This window comes from Theobroma cacao, chromosome 7 (genome assembly GCF_000208745.1).
Source record: "Theobroma cacao cultivar B97-61/B2 chromosome 7, Criollo_cocoa_genome_V2, whole genome shotgun sequence".
Lineage (NCBI taxonomy): Eukaryota > Viridiplantae > Streptophyta > Magnoliopsida > Malvales > Malvaceae > Theobroma > Theobroma cacao.
In genome coordinates this window covers 6,749,863-6,776,256 of record NC_030856.1, presented here as the reverse complement: position 1 = coordinate 6,776,256, position 26,394 = coordinate 6,749,863, and the positions used below count along the sequence as shown (strand labels likewise).

General features: G+C 32.6%; 1 protein-coding gene and 1 pseudogene across 1 annotated transcript; both read left to right on the top strand.

The window, feature by feature from the left end:
* LOC108662670 lies at positions 947-5,353 on the top strand (annotated as a pseudogene).
* On the top strand, positions 10,089-22,812 carry LOC18594196 (probable LRR receptor-like serine/threonine-protein kinase At3g47570). Its single transcript, XM_018124275.1, has 4 exons — positions 10,089-10,123; positions 10,252-10,406; positions 21,986-22,441; positions 22,539-22,812. The coding sequence occupies exons 1-4, from the start codon at positions 10,089-10,091 to the stop codon at positions 22,739-22,741; spliced, it is 849 nt and encodes a 282-aa protein (XP_017979764.1). The 3' UTR covers positions 22,742-22,812.

Sequence of the window (26,394 nt, the reverse complement as noted above, 5' to 3'; positions counted from 1 at the left end):
TTTTACACAAAAAAATTTTCTCCAAAAAGTTATTTTTTGGTTACTAATAAGACTTAAGTATTTGATTCAATAACAAACATATATATATATATATAATTTTTTATTTCAAAAATTAAATTTAAATTTTTAGATAAGCAAAAAATTAAAGATAATGAAGAGTTTTCAGTAGATTAATAATGAATAGATAAATAGTTCCAAAAAAACATAATAAATAGACACATGGGAACTGCAAAGCGCATGCATTACAAGAAAAACTAGTATCTTGAAAAATATTAACATTAATGATAATCGAGTTAAGGGTCGTAGAGTCATTGCGCTAAGTTCGACGTTGACTCAGTGGAAGTATTCTTACCAAGTGCGTGTTTGAGAAGACTTCATAAATTATAGCCACCACAAAAGTCTTTGTTAGAACTTATGGACGTTGACAGAAAGTGATTTCTCATTTTCACATTTTCATACGCTATTGTGTGGAGCTAATATCTTAATGGTCCTACTGTTTCGATGTTCGTTTTGATTGTCAGAATAAATTTTTTTACATATCTACACATATTTCCTTAATCATATATAGTTGTTTATTTTAGTATTTGAACAAATACCTCCTTGGTAATTAGAATTTAGGGTTTTAACTTGAAGTTTCAAGTTTTAATCATGATCTGATAAGAGGATGAGATTTATGTGATGAAGAGAGTTATTTCTCTTTATGTAATTATGTATCACATGTGTCATAAAAATTAAATTGATAATTGTAATAAATTTTATCAATAAAAATACTTTTTTAGACCTTTAAATATGTTAATAAAATTGAATAAAGACATGATAACATTGCTCTTTAGAATTCTCTCCAATATGCAAGTGGTAAATTTCCTCTCAATGTGGAAGGGCGGTGGAAGCATGTGGAAATAGGTCCCATCACAATTTTGGTCACCTTGTGTGTATGGTAAATGAAACATCATCTTTCCCACTTATAACTCAAAAATTTTCCTTTCTCAAGTTCCACTTCTACATAACATTATGCGAAACACTGGGTTCATTTTGGCTCTTACGGTGGCGGTGCTGCTGCCCACTTTTGGGGTTTCATTCTCTATGAAATCAACAACCAACATCAGTACAGACCAATTGGCTCTTCTTGCACTGAAAGCCGGTGTCAACAGTGATCTTCTGGCTACCAACTGGTCAACTGCTACCTCTATTTGTAATTGGGTTGGTGTCACTTGCGGGTCCCGACACCACAGAGTCATTGCTTTGGATCTATTCGGCATGAATCTTTCTGGAACCATACCACCAGACATGGGAAATCTGTCTTTCGTTGCTTTCCTCCACATTGCAAACAACAGTTTTCATGGTTCATTGCCTATCGAGTTGGCTAATTTTCGTCGGCTGAAATCTCTAGTTTTGCGTTACAACAATTTCAACGGGAAAATCCCATCCTGGTTTGGTTCCTTCCCTAATCTTCAATACTTGAGTTTGGGCGGTAATAACTTCGTGGGAGTTATCCCATCTTCTTTGTGCTCTTTGTCAAAACTAGAGTTATAGGGCTTGTATAACAACAATCTGCAAGGACGTATCCCTGTGGAAATCGGAAATCTTTCTAGCTTGAGAATTTTATATTTGGACAGCAATCAGCTTTCAGGCTCCATACCTTCCTCGGTCTTCAGCATATCTTCATTGCTAGTGATTGCTCTTAACGACAACCAGCTAATTGGTTCCATCCCGCTCAACATGTCTTTCAAATGCCAAGAGTTGGAAGAATTATCCTTATCTTATAATGATTTGGAGGGAACTATACCAAAAGAAATTGGAAATTTGACTATGCTTAAAATTCTCTATCTTGGCCGGAACAACCTCAAAGGTAGAAGGAAAAATAATTGTTTTACCTGTTTTTCAGCTTATGATATAATGTGAATTTTCCAAATCTTTCTTTTTTATATCTTTCTGGTTTTTGGTCATAGTGTTGCACTCTTTATTAATCTCATTATTTTTATTTAAATTAATTATTACCGTTGATATTCACCTTTTTTTTATTTTCATTTTTATATAATCAAGAATTTTATTTCTATTCTGTTCAAGAACCATTCAACCAAAAATTCAAATATACTATCTACTTATCTATGTTCTTTTTTTTCCAACTTTTTCTAATATATTTTCATTATATTATATAAATTAAAAAAGGAAAATAATAAATTATTTACAAAGTGAAAGATTGCATTGCTTTGTATTATTTAAATTCTAAACTTTTTTTGATAATTTTGATAGTTTCATTTGACAAATAAATGGACCTTATATTTGTTGCTAAATTTAAAAATAATTAATGGATCAATTACATTACGCAGGTGAAATTCCACAACAAATTGGTGACCTAACACTTTTGGAAGAACTTGATTTTGGCGACAATAACTTGACAGGTAATATGTTACATTTATTCTTATGTATGTTGAGTTTCTGCATAGTTGCAAATGTTATAAATATTTTAAAACTATTATTTACCAATCCCAACTGTTTCACTCTTTGTTATATATATTTATAATATAAAATATAAAAATAGAAATGTGTGTAAAACTTTGATGATTAATTTTGTTATTTGCTTCTGGATCATTGGAACAAATCCAAATGACTTCTGATTTTATGGCAGGTAAAATACCACTTAAGATAGGCAACCTACCAAATTTGGTGCGTCTGAATTTGGGATCGAACAGTATCTCCGGACATATCCATCCTGGTATCTTTAATAGCTCAACTATGACGCTCATTGCACTCTATTCAAACCATCTCTCAGGTTGTCTTCCATGGAGCACAGGACTATGGCTTCCAAAGCTTGAACAGCTTCTACTTGATATAAATGAGTTGAACGGAACAAAACCTACCTCCATCTCCAATGCCTCTAAGCTAACAATTTTTGACTTGTCAGAGAATTCATTTTCTGGATATATTCCTGTTGATCTCGGCAATCTAAGAGATCTAGAACGCCTCAACCTACATTCTAATAATTTAGCTAGCACACTTTCATCTCCAAAATTGAGCTTTCTCTCATCTTTAGCATATTGCAAAGACTTGAGAGTCTTGTCTTTTAGTAATAATCCATTGATCGATGCTGAACTTCCTATTTCTATAGGAAATCTTTCTATTTCGCTACAATATTTCGATTCTGTGGGCTGCAACATTAGGGGCAACATTCCGGAAGAGATTAGCAACCTAAGCAACTTGATCAGCTTGTCCATAGCTAACAATCAACTGATTGGATCTATTCCCACCACAATAGGAAGATTAGAAAAGTTGCAAGCTCTCTCTCTTGAAGTCAATAAGTTAGAAGGATCTATTCCATCTAACTTATGCCGTCTGAAGAGTTTGGGTTTCTTGCATCTCGAAGAGAACAGATTGGCTGGACCAATACCAGCATGCGTGGGTGATCTCGTTTCTCTAAGAGCTCTATATTTGGGCTCCAATAAGTTTACAAACTCAATACCTTCCACCGTCACAAGGCTTATAGATATCTTGGAACTAAACTTGTCCTCCAATTTTCTTAATGGGGCTCTCCCAATTGACATTGGAAAGTGGAAGGTTGTTACTCATATTGATTTTTCCAAAAATCAATTATCAAGCGAAATTCCAAGTAGCATTAGTGCTCTTGAAGGCCTAGTTTATCTTTCCTTATCTCGTAATAGATTGTACGGGTCTATACCTGAGTTATTTGGTGGGCTGATAGAATTGCAATTCTTGGATTTGTCAAGGAATAATTTCTCTGGAATTGTTCCAAAGTCCCTGCAAAAACTCTTGCATCTCAAGTATTTGAATGTCTCATTCAATAGGCTACACGGAGAAATTCCTGATGGAGGACCTTTTGCCAACTACTCGATTCAATCATTCATGGGGAATGAAGCGCTATGTGGTGCACCTCGACTGCAATTCCCACCATGCAAAACTAATTCTGCTAAACATTCTAGGAAAGTTACTAAGCTTATAATATTTATTCTATTGCCAGTTGGCTCAACGCTATTAATTTTAACCGTAATTGTCTTTTTCCTGCAAAGACAAAGAAAGCATTCAAAGCAAAAAATTGATCGAGAAAATTCGAATGTTTTTGCAAAGTGGAGAAGAATTTCAGACCAAGAGCTTCACCACGCCACAAATGGTTTTTGTGAAAGCAAATTACTTGGTGCAGGGAGTTTTGGCTCGGTATACCAAGGTACTATTTCAGATGGACTCAGCATTGCCATAAAAGTCTTTAATTTGGAGGTAGAAGGATCATTTAAGAGCTTTGACGTTGAGTGTGAGGTCTTGCGCAATGTTCGTCACCGGAATCTAGTCAAAATCATCAGTAGTTGTTGCAATGTTGATTTTAAAGCCTTGGTACTGGAGTTCATGCCTAATGGAAGCCTCGAGAAGTGGTTGTATTCTCATAACTATTTTCTTGATATCTTGCAAAGGTTGAACATTATGATTGATGTGGCATCCGCATTAGAATACCTCCATCATGAACAGACAATTCCTGTGGCCCATTGTGATTTAAAACCCAGCAATGTTTTATTAGCTGAAGATATGGTTGCACATTTGGGTGATTTTGGCATTGCAAAGCTGTTAGGTGAAGAGGGTTCAACAGTACAAACCATAACACTAGCAACAATTGGGTATATGGCACCAGGTAATGCTTAAACTTTAAACATTTTTAATCATTATGATAATTCGTGTAAAATCATTTCATACTTTGACTATTGTTTTCATCACTTACATGTAGAATTCCAAGCACAAGGAGTTGTTTCCATAAAAGGCGATGTGTACAGTTTTGGTATTCTTCTAATTGAAACCTTAACAAGAAAAAAGCCCACTGATGAAATGTTTGTTGAAGAAATGAGCTTAAAACATTGGATGACTAAGTCATTACCATCTGCATTAACTCAAGTTGTAGATGCCAATTTGCTAATTAGTACCAAGGAGCAAGAACATTTTGCAATAAAAGATTGTGCATTGTCTATTTTGCAATTAGCGTTAGAATGTTCAGAAGAGTTGCCAGAAGAGAGGATTGACATGAAAAACGTTGTTGCTCATTTGAAGAAGATCAAAATCAAGTTTTTGAAGGATTCTAATAGGCGGGCTTGATGAAAATACCATCATCTTGATGACATTTCCATTGGACTCCTTTCAATCCCAAATCGAGAAAATAAGTTTGAGTGCAGGTTCAACGTATCAATATCAAGGTGCTTTTATTTTACCTAGTAATTGGTTGTTTCCTTTTTTTTTTTTTTTTTTGAAGGCAAGTGTTTGTCTTGATTTCCTTTTCTTTGCGTGATGGTTGCTTTAGGATGTTGTCTTTAATATTGAATTTTCAGAACTTTATTTAGTTTTATGTTATGCTATGAAAACTGAGCCCAAATAATTTTTTTTACTATATCATATAGATCTATTTTATTGGATGGATAACTTTTGGTTTATTTATAAATTTATTTTATATTATAATATATATTAAAAGTTATTTGATGTAATTGTAATTTTTATTTGTAAATATAATCTCATAAAAAATACTTATATCGAGGTATAAGATTTAGTTTATATTGTTTATATTTCTTATAGGAAAAAAGAAAAATAAAAGTTAGAAACCTGTACAAATATAACTTTTAGAGGTGCCCAAAAATTAGGTTTTTTTTTTTGAAAATTATGTATTTCATTAAGTTCAATGAATTCTACAATAAGACACAATTAGGTTCTGCTTGTTACATTGTTAATCAATTATAATATTTTAATATGCTTATTCATGTAATGTTTGTGATGCGTAGTCTTGAAACAACCAATATGAATAAATAAATATTAGAGATTACTTTCGATTTGTCTTTGTAAATGCATTATGTTGTTAGACAGGGACTGGCATGATCTGGGCTGAGATGAAGCGTTTGGGCCTACAAAAAAATGGGACATCAAAGGTTTTCTTGTGATTCCTTTTCTAATTCTTTATAAGTGAGTAACAACTCATCAAAGGAGGAAGAGAAGAAAAGAATAGAGAGGGAGAGGATATGAGAGAGAAAGGGGAGATAGTATTATGGTTGATATCCTTCCCTGACAGCTGACAATTGTTAGGGAATATATATCCTATCCTTTTTGGGACAGATGATATCTATTCTTGAAGTCACAGAAGAACGTTTTTGCTACACAATTCCACGTTAAAGTAAGCTTTAGTTTTTGCTACAGAAACTTCAGATATATAAGAAAAATAATAAGGAAATTCATGTTTTGTCTGCTCAGGTTATCTAAATTGATTAAGGAAGCTACATTTTTCCTTTTAAGTTTATTTTTCAAATCATCTGAAGAAAATTCAAGGAAAGAAATTAATTAGATGCACATTAGTTTTGGAATTTCATCATTCTTTTATTACACTACTATTAGCTTATAAGTCAATTTTTTGGCCTGCATATGCTAACCAGTTTTTATTTATTATTTAATGATTTGTTTTCAAGGTAAAACTGAAATGCTGAGATAGCTATATGTTCAATTTTTAACTAAGTTTTTCAGCATTGGTTTTAAGTTTTAACTTCAACATTTTTCTTTAATACAGATTAAACCAGCAAAGCTGCTATCTAGCCACCATTAATCATGACTTCTTTTTTGTTCACTCCCTACTCTTTTTGTCCATGGAAAATCTATGATCAAAAGCCATTAAAAATATCTTAAAATGTTTATAGGCCTTTTTCTAGAGGTTTCTATGTATCTTTTCTAGAGAACAATTGCATCTATATTAATTGAAGATGAATCCCTTAAAGTGTGCCTTTAAAGTATCTTTTGGTAAATTTTTGGGATTCATAATGCGCCATCTGAAAACTCTATTTTATAGAGTTGTCTTGCATTCTTTTGAGCTTAAAAATGACTAACATCCTCTTGTTTTTAATTAATTTAGGCCTTTGATGTTTTTATAATTTTTCTTAGTATTTAGTTTATGCATGCTTTAATAGTTTAATTAAGTAATTTGAGTTTATTTTCATGTTATTAAGTCTTGTTTGTACCTTCTATTGATTATGCTATATGTTAATGAAGGTGCCAAAGAGCTTGGAAGTCAAATTTGCAAAGGATTATGCACTTTTGCTTAAGTTGACCTCAAACCATGCTGCAGTAATCAGAGCATATCTTGAGCTACAAAACTCCAATCACAATTCTTAGAACTATGGAAAGCTAAGAGGAAGAGTTACAACTTTGATATTTAGCACTTAACCCAGTTTAAAAAGGATCATGGTAAAAAATACAAAGAAAGTTGACTGACTGTAACAGATTGCATAGTGCAAGACAGCAAGTTTCTCGCTATAACGAAATCCCATTTTGGCTGCAACAAGAATTTCAGCCATCCTTAAAACTTCAAGTTAGAGACTTTCTCGCTACAATGAGAATCCATTTTGGCTATATTGAGAATCCATTTTGGCTGTAGCCAAAACACACATTTAATGAGAAATTTTTGCATGAGTTTTTATGGCTAGGGCTAAAAGTGAGGGGTACAAATTTATGTTTTTGAGCTAAGAAAATAGAGTTTTTGAAGAGGAAAAAAGAGGAAAAAGGGAACCTTGTTGGGTCTAAATAAATGTGCTAGAGGGGGGGGGGGGGGGGTGAATAACACTTTTTGGCTCTCACTAAACTTGATTTCTAATTGAGGGCAAGTTGAAGGTCAATAATGAGAAGTTTGATGCAAGATGAAGGAATGATTTAAGAAAAAATGAAAATGAAAACTAAAATAGAGGAGACAATACACAAAGATTTATAGTGGTTCGGTCAAAAACTTACATCCATTAGCTTGATTGTTCAATTAAGGATTTTCTAAACCAATTCACTATAAACGGTGGAATTCCCAAGCTCCCACCAAGCTTTTACAATAGCTTTTCACAGGCTCAGTCACAACCTTTAATAATAGTTTTTTTCAAGATCAACCAAAACCCAAAACTAACTTTTTTAGGCTAAGTTAGAACCTATACAACCATTCAAGCAACCTAAGCTTGATTAATCCCCTTAGAGTGACTCGCACACTCTAAGTAAACAAGGAGAACAATAATAAAGATGTACCTATGATCACTAACCTAATCTGAATGGTACAAGATGAAGTGTTTAACTCTATTACAAGGATAGGAGTGAAATGTAGAAAGTATGCAGAGAGTTTTTGCTATTTTTGAGCTCTTTTTGTTCTTGGAAGCATCTAATCTTGTCTTTAGCCATTGGGGAGGGTTTTTATACTTGAAGAACCACCTTTGATGGATGTTTGATAGTTTCTGACCATTGGTAAATAGTTTCTGTCTTCTAGCATTAAATTCAAATTTTCTAACAGAGTGCTCTTAGTCGACTAACTATGCTTCTTAGTCGATTAAGTGTCTCTGTCTTCTGTTTCCAGTTTCTGGTAATAAGCACTTAGTCGACTAACAATACTTCTTAGTCGATTAAGTTGTCTTTGTCTCTGAACCTAGTTTCTGGCAATAAGCTCTTAGTCGACTAACAATATTTCTTAGTCGATTAAGTTGTCTCTGTTTTTAAACTGGCCCATCTTCATTTTTGAGTTTTAGTTGACTAACTCCTTTCTTTATCCAACTAAGTGGTTTCTGTTTTGTGGCTCATTTGTAACTCCTTATTCTTATGAGTTTTGATATCAACTTTTCAATGATTTATTATTGACATACATTTTTGTCCTGCACACTCAAGTAATAAAGTTAGACATAAATGAGTGGAAATGTTTTATTATCATCAAAAACTAATGGAGCCAACAAACCTTTCTACTAGGAGAAAAGGAGAGGAATTCTTAAAAAGAAGCTTGACAAAGCTACACTAAAAGAATTTTCTCTCACTAGCTTTATTGTTCTGTCTCTAAATCTCTTTGTATAAATGCTTTATTTTGCTGAAATTTTGTTGTGGGCAATGGAAATGTTAGGCTAAACTATCCTTTATAGGATTATGGTAGAGATGAATGGATAGTTTGGATGCTTGATTGACTATTACTTGTTTTTATGGAATATCTAATGTTTATTCAAATCTACACTATTTCCCATTTTATTGACTGATCCCCAATAGGATATGTTTGGGTTTTTAGATATGACTTGACAAAGTTAGCTTAAAAGACCATGGTTTGGATAGTATATGATCATTGCAAGTAGAAATTAATAGGGTGATTTGTTAATAGGATAGACAAACACCTATTAATCATATGCAATCAATTTATAGGACCTATACTTAAGGAACTTCGCTTAATTAAATAGCTATAGATATATAGAGAATTAAATTAAGTTAGGCCATTGTACGATATCTCCACAGAGAATCGTATATGCTTAAAGATCCTAGGCTAGCATTAGTTTTTCATAAAAGTAAATAGTTAGTTAATCTTAAGTCCAAATGAAGCATTAGTTTAAACCACAATCCTAGGTCTTTCTCCATCATTTCCAATTCAATTTACTTGCATTTCTAGATTAATTTTAGTGATTAGATTTCATTTTCACCACTTCTCAATTATCAACTCTTGGATAGAATTAGTTTAGTTTGAAATTGGTATTTAACAATAGAATTAGAGATAGTTCCTCGACGGACCGACACTTTATTGACCACTTTATTACTCGTTGCGATTGTGTACACTTGCACGTAGTCTTTGCTTGTATTTTACATTTAATTTTAAGCACATTTCACATCACACAAGCAAAGCACACAACACCATTGATATTTGGGCTCCAATAAGTTTGCAAACTCAATACCTCAACCTTCACAAGGCTTATAGATATCTTACAACTAACTTGTCTTCCAATTTTCTCAGCGGCGCTCTCCTAATTGACATTGGAAAGTGGAAGGTTGTTACTAGGATTGATTTTTCCAAAAATTAATTATCAATTGAAATTCCTAGTAGTATTGGTGATCTTGAAGACCTAACTTATCTTTCATTATCCAGTAACAGATTGTATGGGTCTATACCTAAGTTATTTAGTGGGCTAATAGGATTGCAATTCCTGGATCTATCAAGGAATAATTTCTCTAGAATTATTCCAAAGTCCTTGCAAAAACTCTTGCATCTTGAGTATTTGAATGTCTCCTTCAATAGACTACGCGGAGAAATTCTTGACGAAGGACCTTTTGCCAACTACTCAATTAAATCGTTTATGGGGAACAAAGAGCTATGTGGTGCACCTCAACTGTAACTCCCACCATGCAAAACTAATTCCACTAAACATTCAAGGAAAGCTATTAAGTTTATAATTTTATTTTATTGCCAGTTGGCTCGATGCTATTAATACTAGCCTTAATTGTCTTTTTCTTGCAAAGACAAAAAAGGCATCCAAAGCAAAAAACTGATCAAGAAAATTCGAATGTTTTTGCAAAGAGGAGAAGAATTTCATACCAAGAGCTTCATCAGGCCACAAATGATTTTTGTGAAAGCAAATTACTTGGTGCAAGAAATTTTGGCTTGGTATACCAAGGTACTCTTTCAGATGAACGCATTTAAGAGCTTTGACGTTGAGTGTGAGGTCTTGTGCAACATTCACCCTGAAATTTAGTCAAAATCATCAGTAGTTAATGCAATGTTGATTTTAAAGCTTTGGTGCTTGAGTTCATGCCTAATGGAAGCCTTGAGAAGTGGTTGTATTCTCATAACTCTTTTCTTGATATCTTGCATAGGTTGAACATTATGATTGATGTGGCCTTTGCATTAGGAATACCTCCATCATGGTCAGCCAATTCCTATGGCTCATTGTAATTTAAAACCCATCAATTTTCTATTAGATGAAGCTATGGTTGCACATTTGGGTGATTTTGATATTGCAAAGTTGATAGGTGATGAGGAGGATTCAACAATACAAACCATAACACTAGCAAAAATTGGGTAAATGGCACCATGTAATGCTTAAACTTTAAACCTTTTCTCATCCATTATAATAATTCATATGAAATCATTACATACTTTGATGATGGTTGTAATGACTTACATGTAGAATACGGAACACAAGGAGTTGTTTCATATTAAAAGGTGCTATGTACAATTTTGGCATTCTTCTAATTGAAACCTTAACAAGAAAAAAGCCCATGAATGAAATGTTTGTTGGAGAAATGAGCTTAAAACATTGGGTGACCGAGTTATTACCATCTGAATTAATAGAAGTTATGGATGCCAATTTGCTAATCAGTTAAAAAGAGTGAGAACATTGTGCAATAAAAGATTGTGCATTGTCTGTTTTGCAATTGGCGTTAGAATGTTCAAAAGAGTTGCCAAAAGAGAGGATTGACATGAAAAATGTTGTTGCTAAGCTGAAGAAGTTCAAAACTAAGTTTTTGAAGGATTCGAACAGGTGGGCTTGATGAAAATAGCATCATGTTGCTGGCGTTTCCATTTAACTCCTTTGAACCCCAAATCGAGAAAATGAAGTTCGAGTGCAGGTTCAATTGTACCTCAATGTCAAGGTGCTTTTATTTTATCCAATAATCTGTTGTTTCCTTTTACTTTATTTTAGAGGCAAGTGTTTGTCTTAATTTTCTTTTCTACATGAGCTGATTGCTTTTGGATGTTGTCTTTAATTTATTGAATTTTCAAAACTGTCTTGGTTTTATGTTATGCTATGATAACCCAGTCCAAATAAATTTTATTACTATATTATATAAATCTATTTCATGGGTCAAAATCTTTTACTTTATTATTAATTTTTTTATTTTATAGTATATATTAGTAGTTATTTGATGCAATTATAATTTTTTACTTGTAAATATAATCTCATAAAAAAACACTTATAGAGTAATAGAGATATAAGATTTAGTTTATATTAAAAGAAAAATAAAAGTTAGAAACATGTACAAAAACAACTTTCTCTTGCCTAAAGAGTATGGTTTGAATCCCCCTTACCCTAATTATAAAAAAAAAATGCAATTTTTAGAGATGTTTAAGGATTGAGTTACTTGTCCAGATTCATGGACTTTGACCTGATTCGGATTAGGCTTAGGCATGGATTTTTAGGTATGAGCTCAATTAAGTTATAATATTATTTTATTTTAAATTTTAAAATATTAACATATTAATATAAAATACTATTTTATTATTTTAATAATAAAATAACTAACAAATAGATAGACAGGACCGAAATTGAAGTTGGCTTTTAAAAGAGGAGGCCCAATAGGACCATCCTGAATCAAGATCCAAATCTTGGTTAACCTTTGTATATTTGTACTCTAAAAACCAAAAATTTCTTTCTACTTAAGGGTAAGAATCAAAGTTTTGCCCATGCTCTTATCTAGCCGGTAAGTGTATGCCGCCTTGCACCTAAACCTTCCCTATTTTTCACAATCTTGCTTTTTCTCCTGCTAGTGCTTCTGTCTCCATTTAAATATTGACTTAATAGTTTCATTTAAGGAAGCATTTGACTAATCATTGTGTAAATGATAAATGGAATAAATATAAGGGTAAAATATCCTTATTCCTTAACTTTTAGTCATAATTCCATGCAGGTCTATAAGTTTTTAAAATGGACAGTCTGTCCCAAAAGAATATTTTTCGCTGGACACATAAGTCCAGCTGTTAGTCTACTATTAATATTTTCGTTGGTTTGATGACATGATACTATTGAAAAGATAATTTTACCTTTCATCAATTTTTAAAATTAGCACATTATATAAACTATAATTTTTTTATTTTTTATTTTTTCTTATTAAAAAAAATCTATCCCCTAAGCTGGAGCGTCAGATCCAGCTTCGGTTAGGGAGTGCCAGATCCAGCTCCGGCTTGATCTCCCTCCCCCCGGGTGGTGCTCCTAAGGGAGCACCATTTGAGTGTTCCCTAGGGAGCACAAATGCTCCTTGGAACGGTGCTCCCTGGGAAGCACCAATGTTGGTGGTCTTGGGAGCACTAGATTTGGTGGTCCTTGAGAAATCCAGTCGGATCTGAGCCAGATTCAGCCACAAGGTAGCCGGTCGAGTAAGGAACGTCGTCAGTCGACATAAAAAAAGTAAAAAAAAAAAGAATGATATTTTAGACTTTTTAATTTAAATATTAATGTTGTTTACTGTTTAGGGCTAAGTGTCCATTTTACAAACTAACGGACCTGTGTGTAATTATGATTAAATGTTAGGACTGACAAAGTATTTTACTCTAAATTTAATTATGTTATGAATATATGTATAAATATCTATTATATCACGACTCATGAGTTCAGACTAGGTTAAGTAGTTTAGCAGACTAAATTGCTTAGTAGACTAAACAAAAGAGTGAATTATATATATTTAAATTTAGATGTAAATTATATTAAATTAAAATTATTATTTACTTTGAATATTGTCCATTTAAGTTAAATCTCTTGGCATTATTTATAGGTAAAATCGAGATCAAATTTAAATTTTAAAAGAGGACGCCCAATGGGACCAGCCGGATTCAGGATCCAAATCTTGGTGGACCTTTGCATAGTTGTGATCTTAATCATGGAATTGGGAAGTTAGTAGTGATCTTAACCAGCCAAAACAGTAAACGAGTTTCGGGGTCTTCAAGTTTGGGCATCGCAATTGACAACTAGGATCGATGTCCCATATGGACTATGTTATTCAAGTATCATTTGTCAATTAATATGGAAAAGCAATTGAAAGTCGGGGAATGTCCTACATATTCAAATTGGAAGTGTGAATCCCACTTTAAAAAAGAAAGATAGTCAATTGAGTAATAACGACTAGATGGGAATTGGAAAGCACGTTACAATAAAAACTAGCAGCTTGTCTATTTGAAGGGACACATGGCCAACTGCAATAACTTCGCCGTGCACAACTCGCTACAATTATTCTTGGTGAACCTTTAGATGGTTGTGATCTTAATGATCGTAACCAGCCAAAACAGTAAACGAGTTTCGGGGTCTTCAAGTTTAGGCAGAGCAATTGACAACTAGGATGTCCCATATGGACTATGTTATTCAAGTATCATTTGTCAATTAATATGGAAAAGCAACTGAAAGTCGAGGAATGTCCTACACATTCAAATTGGAAGTGTGAATCCCACATTAGAAAGAAAGATAGTCAATTGAGGAATAATGACTAGATGAGAATTCGAAAGCACGTTACAAGAAAAACCGAGTAGCTCGTCGATTTGAAGGGTCACATGGCCAACTGCAATAACTTCTCCGTGCACAACTCGCTGCAATTATTATTTACCAGCAATTGAGATGACTTAATTAACTCTTCTGATCGATGACCATGACTGAATGCATGAAGGTAAATGAGAGGGATGTGTCTACAATTTCACCAGCAACACGATGACGATGACTGAATGGATGAGGGTAGATGAGAGGGATGTGTCTACAATTTTCACCAGCGAACAAGAATTAGACGAAAAAAATTCCTTGACTGAATACAAAGGAATTAGTTGAAAAATCCTTGGATCTACAATTTCACATTTATATGTGGTATTATGTGGAATTAGTGTTCTAATTGTTCCTGGACTCTAATTTAATATTGTTTAAGTTCATGGACTATAAAATTTTTGCCGAAAAGCATTTCTATACTCAAAATTATGTTATCTAAATTGATACTCCAATTAATTTATTAGTAATATTATATGTTTACCCCTTTAGATATAGATATGTATCAATGCAAATAAATTAGAAAACACGAAAATTGCTCTATGAAATTCTCTCTTCAACATAGAAGGGCGGTGGGGAGCATGTGGGAATAGGTCCCATCACAATTAAGAAGAAATTTGGCTAGCTAGATAGGAGAGTGACAAAAACGTTGGTTTTGATTAGTTATGAACTAATAACAAATAATTCATCTTTCTCACTGGTAAAAAAAACCCTTATAGGAAACTCTGATCAATTAACTGCCCCTCTTCATCTTCTGTGACTACCTTTTCATTTCTTCCTCTTGCTTTCAATGTTTAAAAATTACATCAGCTGAGTCATATACATCAATAAGCATCCATAAATTATTAGATAGGTTCTTCTAATGACATATATCAGCTGCATTAATAAGCTTCACTATTATAATTATTTAAGTATTTAATTTAATAATAACTATGTAAACAAAAAACACAGTAAAGAGAGAAGTGCACAGAGCCTAGTGCTCTGTAACGATGCAGTAATCTCTTATTTACACCACTAGGCTCTGTGCACTTCTCTCTTTACTGTGTTTCTTGTTTATATATTTATTATTAAATTAAATACTTAAATAATTTTTTTTTTTAACTTCAGCATGTAAGAGCACAGATTGAATCCCCTAATTATACGTTATTCAAGGACAGTAAATAGTGGATGTAGTCTTCACTCTTCACCCCTAAAAGCTATACAATGGCCCTTAACTCACGTTAAGGGTATCTGCAGACAAGTCTTTATAGTACAATTTTAACATGCATGCATACAACAGTCAACACGCTTCATGCCTTTCCTTTCTACCACGGCAATTTGTCCATCTTTTTTAATTTCCTTTATGAATTGTCCCTCTTCATTCCCCTTTTCATTTCTTCCTCTTGGGTTGAATGCTTAATTAAAATTACATCAGCATCAGTCATATATTAATAAGAATTTATAAATTATTAGACAGGTTTTTCTCACCACATATATCAGCTTAATGTGATAAGTAACCAAAAGTTATTATGTGAGCATGCATAAAATCAGATTTTGTACGCTGAATTTGTAATAATTTTTAATTGCATGTTGTATTGTAATTTATAAAATTTATGGATGACATAATAAAAATGGTCTTTTTAATCATTTTTTGTTATGCTCTGAAAGAATAAGAATGAAAGGGTTAAAGTACAGATTTGGTTCTTATACTTTATTAAAGTAGGGATTTTGGTTCATTTTAATTTTCTTTTGATAAATTATTGTACTTATATTAATTTTTTTTTTTAAAAAAAGCAATTTTATTAGCACTAGAATCCAATGCCAACTGAAGTCTCCATGCTAAAGACTTCTTTGGCATTTAAATCTCGTCTGTGCTTCCTTTCATTGAACATTAACACTTCATACCACCTCTCAAAAAAATATTAGCAATTTCTCATTCCTAAATTAAGCAAAACATCAAAAAGAACTCTCCACCCTTTACTCATGAAGCCTGAGCAACAAAAGGACAAAAGCCCAGCTATAAGTCTAAAACTAAGCTTTCATCATTCCTTTGAATTAAGAGACTGGCACATAACCAAAAATAAATGCCAGTCATAGAACTTACAAAACCTGGATGAAAGAGACTCAAATACTTATATTAAATGTTCAATTGGATCCTTCCATCAATAAAGCATCATTAAATTAAGGATGTGGACTTGAAGATGGCATAATGGTAATGAAGAGAATAAAAACACCATGTTTTTTTAAAAAAAATTAATGATACGGACTATTTAATCGATGATGTGACTATTTTTTATCTAACGTGGTAAGTTACATGGCCTTTTGTTGGCCAATTGAACAAATGATATATCAGGAAAAAAAATAATTAACTTGTTATTAGAAGTATAATTTTAAGCATAGTACTTTTAATTTGGTTTAAAAATAATGGTAATAAATTAATAGTAAATTGTAAAATATTTTTATTTTTTAGCGGAATTTCTTTTTACTATTTATAACCAAATTAGGAGTTCAGGTTAAAATTGCATCATACTAGTTTAAAGTTGTTTTTTTTTAAAAAAAATTATATTTATTAGTCTCAAGAACCAATATGTCATTCTAAGTCTCTTACTTAATTGGCAAGAGACTTTTCATTGCATAGAGACCTAGTATGAAGAAAGGAAACCTGTACAGTTACCAAAAACAATTATCGCTCAAAAAGCTATTGGGCGTTTAAAGTTGGTTTGTAAATTTGATTCATCACCTTAAATAAAGTAATAAATTTTGACCGTATCTCAATTTTTTTTTAAAAATGATGTACTTATTTTTTGACAGTGAAATATTTATAAAATGAAAACATATTAGTTGAATAAATAATGATTAATATATGTATTTATACTAGTTAAAACTACTATTGAAGTTGAATAAAATAAAACTACTATTTAAGTTGGTATCATGAGCTAAAAAATACCAAATTCGCTGATAAAATTAGATAAAATAATTAAAAATATATAAAGTATTTGAAAATAAGGATGCATTGGCCAGTTGCACGTGGAAATAAGTCCCATCACAATTTTCCTTCTATATATTGAGAACGAAACATCATCTTTCCCGTTCATCTTTAAAAAATTTTCCTTTCACTTCTACGTAACTTCATGGGAAACACTCGGTTCATTTTCGCTATTATGGCAGTAGTGATGCGGTCTAATTTTGGGGTTTCATTCTCTATGAAATCAACAGCCAACATCAGCACAGACCAGTTGGCTCTTCTTGCACTAAAAGCCCGTGTCAACAGTGAGTTTTTGGCCGCCAACTGGTCAACTGCTACATCTATTTGCAATTGGGTTGGTGTCACTTGCGGATCTCGACACCACAGAGTCATTGCTCTGGATCTATTTCGCATGAATCTCTCTGGAACCATACCACCAAACATGGGAAATCTGTCTTTTGTTGTTTCCCTTGATATTGGGGGCAACTATTTTCATCGCTCGTTGCCCGTCGAGTTGGCTAATTTGCGTCGGTTGAAATTTCTAATCTTGTCTAACAATCATTTCGAAGGAAAAATCTCATCTTGGTTTGGTTCTTTCGTTAAACTTCAAATTTTGGATTTAAGCTGTAATAACTTTATGGGAGTTATCCCTGTGGAAATCGGAAATCTTCCTAGCTTGAGATATTTATATTTGCACGACAATCAGTTTTCAAGCTCCTTACCTTCCTCAGTCTTCAACATATCTTCATTGGTAGAGATTGTTCTCGCAAGAAACCAGCTAAGTGGTTCCATACCTTCCATCCCATTCAACATGTCTTCCCTGCGAAGAATTGATTTGTCGTATAACAATCTCACTAGTCGTATCCCATCAGATATGTTTGATCATTTACCTAGATTAAATTTGCTTACTTTGAGTGTTAATCTCCTTTCTGGCCCAATTCCAATGAATTTATTCAAGTGCCAAGAGTTAGAGCAACTATCCTTATCTGTTAATTATTTGGAAGGGGTTATACCAGAAGAAATAGGAAACTTGACTATGCTTAGGATCCTTTTACTTGGACGCAACAACCTCAAAGGTAAAAGTAAAATAAACATTGAGACGCATTTTTAGCATATTTCTAGTCCTTTTTCTCCCTTTTTGGTTGGCTTTTTTTAGGCGTACAATATTTTACTTTCTTTTTTTAACAATGTCACCTTTTTTATTCTTGTAATTCTTTAAATTCCTTATTACTTCTTCCATTAGATTCAGTACAATCACTTTTTAGTTTATGTATATTTTATCCTTTTTCCTTTTGATGTAAAGTATAAGGTTTGATGCTGGTGAAGACTGGTTTTCCACTACCAATTTGGCTAAATTAGGAAGCCACTTTAGCTAACACCATACATTATTTTACAGCCAAACCAAAACAATGTAAAATTTTTTATTGAAAAATACAAGTAATTGCTTTATGCCTTTGTCTTATCTAATTGTTCAATTCTTCCGTGCTTAAAAAAGAAATGGCCGGCCTTATTATTGTATTAGAGAAATGAAATTGGCCTTATTTGTTGCAATTGTTTTGAAATGAAATAAATTTTCATTATGCAGGTAAAATTCCACCACAAATTAGTCCTCTGCTGAATTTGGAGCAAATAGCTTTTGAACGATGTCAGCTAATAGGGCCTATTCCTTCCACCATTGGTAACCTAACACTTCTGAAAGTACTTGATGTTAGCTTCAATTATTTGACAGGTAATATATCACATTCTTATTTATCTGTGTTCAGTTTTTATATAGCTGCAAAATTTTAATATGTGAATAAATATTATTATTCACACTCTTATTATAGTCTTCATTTCATACATCGAAACCCAAGAATTTTCTTTCTTTCTTTTTTTGTCCATTGCAATTATGGGATTAGGGGGAAGAGGAATGGACAAAATAAGATGAAAATGTCCTTAAATTTGTAAATTTCGATCCCTATGGATCCTTTAAAAATAATAAATAAATATAGTTATATAGCTATTTTTTCTGAATTTCATTTTGCTTTCAACCTTATTCTTTTTTCTATTAAACTCACTATCACTGTTTAGTTTATAGATTTTCTCAAATATTTAATTGTAAATACTAATTGCTCTAAGTATATTGCATCAACTAATTATTGTAACAAGTAGTTTATTCATCAAATTCTCATGTTTTAATATTTTACCTCTTTTTGGTCTTATGATATTATCTGGATTTTCCACATCTTTCTTTTTTTAATATTTTTTTAGCTTTTGGTAATAGTGTCACACTCTTTATTTAATCTCATGGTTTTTTATTTAAATTAAATTTTAACATTGACCTTCACCTTTTTTTAATTTCCGTTTTCTTTTATAATCAAGTATTGTATTTCTATTTTGTTGATGAATCATTCAACCCAAAATTCAAATGTATTATCTACTTATCTATATATGTTATTTTTTTCCAACGTTTTCTAATATAATTTCATTATATTGTATAAATAAAAAAATTATAGACATAATATACAAAAAAACCCCTAAATTATTCAAGAAAATTCAAATAAGCCTTTATTCTTTTATTGCATTCAGTCAAACTCTTGTACTTTTATTTTGAGCCAGATAAGCCCTTCAACTTTTATTTTCAGTTAAATAAGTCCTTATGACTAATGATTTGAATTAATTAAAATGTCATTTGTAATTCTATACCATGTGCACTGATGTGATATGCTAAAATATAATAATTGATAATGATGTAATATGTTAACATATCATAATTGATGATGATATGACATGTTAATTTGACATGAAAATATGACCATGTGGTATATTTCACCCTCTGTATCAATGTCATGTCAGTGTCGTGTGGATATAAAATGACAAGTGACATTTTTACTAATGGCAATTAATCAATCATTCGTTATAAGGGTTTATTTGATCTAAAATAAAAATATAGGAGCTTGATTGGACGTAATAAAAGAATAAGGGTTTTTTTAAATATTCTTGAATAGTTTAAGGGCTTATTGGAGAATTATGCCAAAATTATAATAAATTAGCTACAAAGTGCAAGATTATATTGCTTTGTATTATCTAAATTCCAAAACTTTGTTTAATAATTTTGATCGTTCCGTTTGACAAACAAATGGGCTTTATAAGTTGTTGCTAAATTTGAAACAATTAAGGGATCAATTTCATTATACAAGGGAAGTTCCTTAACAGATAGGTAATTTAAACTTTCAAAAAGCAATTGATTTTTCCATTAAAAAATTGACAGTAAATAAGTTACATTTTTTCTTATGTATGTTAAGCTTCTGTAAAGCTGCAAATGTTGTAAATATTTGAATAATATTGTTTGACTCTTTGTTATATGTGTCTATAATATAAAATATAAAACTAGAGATGTGTGTACAATTTTTATCAGTAATTTTGTTATTTACTTCTGGATCACATGAACAAATCCAAATGACTTCTGATTTTGTGGCAGGTAAAATACCACTCGAGATAGGCAACCTGCCAAATTTGGACTATTTGAACTTGGCAAATAACAGTATCTCCGGACATGTCCCTCATGCTATCTTTAATAGCTCAACTGTAAGGGTCATTTCACTCTCTTTAAACCATCTCTCAGGTTGTCTTCCGTGGAGCACAGGACGTTGGCTTCCAAAACTTGAACGGCTTTTTCTTGATATAAATGCATTCAGTGGAACAATACCTACCTCCATCTCCAATGCCTCTAAGCTAACAGACCTGGACTTGTCATATAATTCATTTTCTGTATATATTCCCAATGATCTCGGAAATCTAAGACATCTGAAACAGCTCAAGCTAGAAAATAATACTTTAGCTAGCACACCTTCGACCCCAGAAATCAGCTTTCTCTCATCCTTAGCATATTGCAAAAACTTGACGTTCTTGAGATTTGATGCTAATCCATTGGTCGATGGTGAACTTCCCAAGTCTATAGGAAATCTCTCTACTTCCCTACAAATATTCACTGCTTCGTACTGCAACATTGGAGGCAACATTCCTGGAGAGATTGGCAACCTAAGCAACTTGATCCGCCTGAACATAAATAACAATGAATTGATAGGATCTATTCCGACCACAATCGGAAGATTAGAAAAGTTGCAAGGTCTTTACCTTGAAGACAATAAGTTCGAAGGATCCCTTCCATCTGACTTATGCCGTTTACAGAGTTTGGGTTTCTTGTATCTCACAAGTAACAAATTGGGTGGACCAATACCGGCATGCTTGGGTGATATCATTTCTCTTAGAGAGCTATTTGTTGACTCCAACAAGTTGATTGGCTCAATTCCCTCAACCTTCACACGGCTTATAGATATCTTGCAAGTAAACTTGTCTTCCAATTTTCTTAGCAAGGCTCTCCCAGTTGACATTGGAAATTGGAAGGTTGTTACAATTATTGACTTTTCCGAAAATCAGTTGTCAAGTGAAATTCCGATTAGCATTGGTGATCTTGAAGACCTAACTCATCTTTCATTATCCGGTAACAGATTGTATGGGTCTATACCTGAGCTATTTGGTGGGCTGATAGGATTGGAATTCTTGGATCTGTCAAGGAATAATTTTTCTGGAATTATTTCAAAGTCCTTGCAAAAACTCTTGCATCTTGAGTATTTGAATGTCTCATTCAATAGACTGCATGGCGAAATTCCTAACGGAGGACCTTTTGCCAACTGCACAATTCAATCATTTATGGGCAGTGAAGCGCTATGTGGTGCACCTCGACCGCAACTCCCACCATGCACAAGTAATTCTACTAAACATTCAAGGAAAGCTACTAAGCTTATAGAATTTATTCTATTGCCAGTTAGCTCAACGCTATTAATTCTTGCCTTAATTGTCTTCTTCTTCCAAAGCCAAAGAAAGCATTCAAAGCAACAAATTGATCAAGAAAATTCGATTGGTTTAGCAAATTGGAGAAGAATTTCATACCAAGAGCTTCATCAAGCCACAAATGGTTTTTGTGAAAGCAAACTACTTGGTGTGGGGAGTTTTGGCTCAATATACCAAGGTGCTCTTTCAGATGGATTGAACATTGCCATAAAAGTCTTTAATTTGGAGGTAGAAGGATCATTCAAGAGCTTTGAAGTTGAGTGTGAGGTCTTGCGCAACATTCGCCACCGGAATTTAGTCAAAATCATCAGTAGTTGCTGCAATGTAGATTTTAAAGCCTTGGTGCTTGAGTTCATGCCTAATGGAAGTCTCGAGAAGTGGTTATACTCTCATAACTATTGTCTTGATATTTTGCATAGGTTGAACATTATGATTGATGTGGCATCTGCATTAGAATACCTCCATCATGGTCAGACAATTCTTGTGGCCCATTGTGATTTAAAACCCAGCAATGTTCTATTAGATGAAGATATGGTTGCACATTTGGGTGATTTTGGCATTGCAAAGCTATTAGGTGAAGAGGATTCAACAGTACAAACCATAACACTAGCAACAATTGGGTATATGGCACCAGGTAATGCTTAACTTTTAAACTTTTTTTATTCATTATGATAATTCATGTAAAATCTTGGCATACTTTGATGATTGCTTTTTTAATGACTTGCATGTAGAATATGGAACACAAGGAGTTGTTTCCATAAAAGGCGACGTGTACAGTTTTGGTATTCTTCTAATTGAAACCTTAACAAGAAAAAAGCCCACAGATGAAATGTTTGTTGGAGAAATGAGCTTAATACATTGGGTGACTGAGTCATTACCATGTGCATTAACTCAAATTGTAGATGCCAATTTGCTAATTACTACCAAGGAGTGAGAACATTTTTGCAATAAAAGATTGTGCATTGTCTATTTTGCAATGGCATTAGAATGTTCAAAAGAGTTGCCAGAAGAAAGGATTAACATTAAAAACATCGTTGCTAAGCTGAAGAAGATCAAAATCAAGTTTTTGAAGGGTTCGAACAAGCAAGCTTGATGAAAATACCATCATGTTGATGACGTTTCCATTGGACTCCTTTGAATCCCAAATCGAGAAAATAAGTTTGAGTGCAAGTTCAACTTATCAAGGTCAAGGTGCTTTTATTTTACCTAGTAATTGGTTGTTTCCTTTTCTTTATTTCGGAGGCAAGTGTCTGTCTTGATTTTTTTTCTTCGCATGATGGTTGCTTTAGGATGTTATCTTTAATTTATTGAATTTTCAAAATTGTCTTTAGTTTTATGTTATGCTATGAAAACTCAAGCCAAATAAATTTTATTATTGTATTATATAGATCTATTTTATTGGGTGGATAACTTTTGGTTTATTTATAAATTTATTTTATATTATAGTATATATTAAAAGTTATATTATGTAATTATAATTTTTATTTGTAAAAATAATCTCATAAAAAACACTTATAAAGAGATATAAGATTTTAGTTATATTGCTTATATTTCTAATGGGAAAAAAGAAAAATAAAAGTTAGAAACATGTACAATTATAACTTTTAAAGGTGTCAAAAATTAGGGTTTTTTAAAAAAAAATTATGTATTTCATCAACTTGTAATAGCTCAAGTGTTCAGTGAATTCTACAATAAGGACACAATTAGGTTCTACTTGTTACATTGTTAATCATTATAATATTTTAATATGATTATCCATGTAATATTGGTGATGCGTAGTCTTGAAGCAACCAATCTGAACAAATAAATATGAGGAAATTGTAAGAAACAATGCTACTCATAAGCTCATTTCAAACATAACCTTCAATATAAAGTTAACTGTTTTGAACCAATTTTAGCCATGAGATGACAAAAATACCCTTAAAACCATTTCAAACAAATTAAATGCTCTAAAATTTTCTCTCCTGCCAGTCATTTTGTAGACACCCATTTTAAAAAAATAAAAAAAATAAATGATAATAAAAATAAAATAATCAAATAACATAATAAAAAAATTAAAAAAAAAAAAGAACAGAGAAGGGAAAAGACTGAATGTTTGTTCAGCCTCCCTCTCCGTCACCTCCAACTACTTGCCCTGGGCTTGTTTGTGCCAGGAGCCCTGCAAAAATCACATGATTGCACTCCTGAGACTGTCCAAAATTTTAGACAATCCGAATCTTGTAAAATGTAGGTAGATTTTGAAAAAACCGGAGAAATCCAGATCAAAAAAAAAAAACACCAATCCTGCAAAAACAAAAAAACTAGATCCATCAACAAAAAATCTCATTTTTTCTTCAAACAACCAAGACTTGCAAATCCAAAATACCCTAGTTTTCTACCAGCAGACTACCCTAGCCACAATAACAAAAGATCAAAAATCAAAACAAACACAACACAAAAACAAAAAAAAAAGAAGAGAAAACTAGTCAGATATGGTGAAAGGCGATTTTGGGTGCAAAGGAAAGAGTTGATTGCGTGGGTAGGGTGAGAATCGGAAGGGACGCCGGCAGCAAGGGAAGGTTGTCGGTGAAGAGAGGGTAGTCCGTAGGGGGTCTCGAATCTGGTTTCCTAATCTGGCCAGCGACGAGGAGTAGAGGGATAGGGAGATAAAGAGGAAGTTGTAGCGTCGGGGCAGGGGAAAGAGGGAGAAAGGTTTGCCATCGGCTTAGAGAGAAGGCAGAGAGAGAGAGTGGCTGGTTAGAGAGAGAAAATGAAAGGTGAAAATAAGAAAAAAGGCAAAAAAATGGGCTTATATACCTAGGTTTAGAGTCTAAACGGCGTCATTTGAGGGAGTCTCCAGAGCCCCAAAAGGCGCGTTTGGGGATGAAAGCCCAGTGGACCAAACAAGCAGAATTGGGACGCCTCCGTGCAGCCTAGATAACTTGGGCCATCATTCTAGGCTAAGCAAGGTGAGGCCTTTCCCATTTATTGTGGATTTGAATTTCTTATTTAGGGCTTATCCAGTTTATTTAATTAAAAATTTGCTTAACTTAGATAAAAATAAAAAAAAACTATAGAATGTTTTAAAATAAATAATAATAATAAAAGTAATGAACAAAAATAATAATAACAATAATTAAGAATATAATAATAAACAACAATAATAATAATAAATGATATAAAATATATAGCAACCACTTTAGAATTAATACCGATGATAGGATGTCCGTTCAGAACATAAGAAGTCACAATTCTAAGTGGATTTCCTTAGGTTAAGAATTTTGATTAAGACCTCACAAGTATGATGGGAGGGTCCTAATTTAGAATTCCGATGATTCTAATTTTAAATACAAATTATATGCTCAATTACCAATTGGTCAAAAATGCAAAAAAATAAGGAATTAATGATAACAATAAGTATGTTAACAATAATAATAACACAAAGAGGAATGTATAAAATACATATACAAATAATAATTATGAAATAAAAAAAAATAAAATGAAAATACTTGGTCTAAAAATATAATTTTGAAAATTTTCATATAATGAAATGAATAAGTATTTGCATAGCAAAATACATAACGAAATAAAAATGGGATAATAAGTAAATATAAAACACGTACATACGCTCACATGAAGAAATAATAAAATAAGGAACAAACATTAGAATTGTGAATGCATCACGTATCACGGTTGCATTGTTAAATGTCATGGCATATAGATATATTCTATATACGGGTATAAGCTCCTATGATGGGACTTTCCGAGAAAACTTGCGAAGGCGAGTTTCATCAGTAAACTCCCTAGGTGAAAAGATACCTCCGAACTCCACCAATACGATGGGAGGGTCCAGAGAAATATCTTTAATAAGAGGCTTTTACCTGTATTAGGATTTGCATTCATGAAAACACTGTTTTTTACTCACAAACGACTATCCCGATGCTAGGATCTACCAAGTAAACTTGTGAAGGCGAGTTGCTGAGGTATTTCCCTAAGTGAGAGAATACTTCCGGATCCCACCAGTACGATGGGCGAATTCAGAAAGTACACTCAATAAAGGATTTTCATTTGGCATTATCCAGATTTTATGCCATGCATTTCACAATTGCATCATGTACGCGTTAAACTCGTAAAAAATAAAATAAAATATTCTAATAAAAGATTAAATAAATAAATAACAATTAAGGAAACATAAGAATAAAATTAATGGGTTAGGATAGTATATGATAAAATGGTACCGTTCGTGGAACGAGCGTCATGGGGCTACTAATCCTTCCCTGTGCGTAACTGTACTCCCGAACTCAACTTTAACAAAAAAACGTAGACCATTTCTTGTTCTTTCGACGGACTTAAAATTAATTTAAGATTCATTGAATAGGTAATGAGGACTAGGTAAAAAAAGATTGGTGGCGACTCCCCAAGTTAACCACGTCTAGCGGTCGGGTTCCCGGACCTGCACGTTACAAACAGCTTGGCTACTCCACTGGGGACACTAGAGAGTCGAGACATAATTAATCATAAGTTATCCTAAAGCCGTAAATAATGTAGTGTTTCCTTTAAATTTGAGCATTTTCTTTTGGCATTATGGTTTTGTGCATTAATTGATTC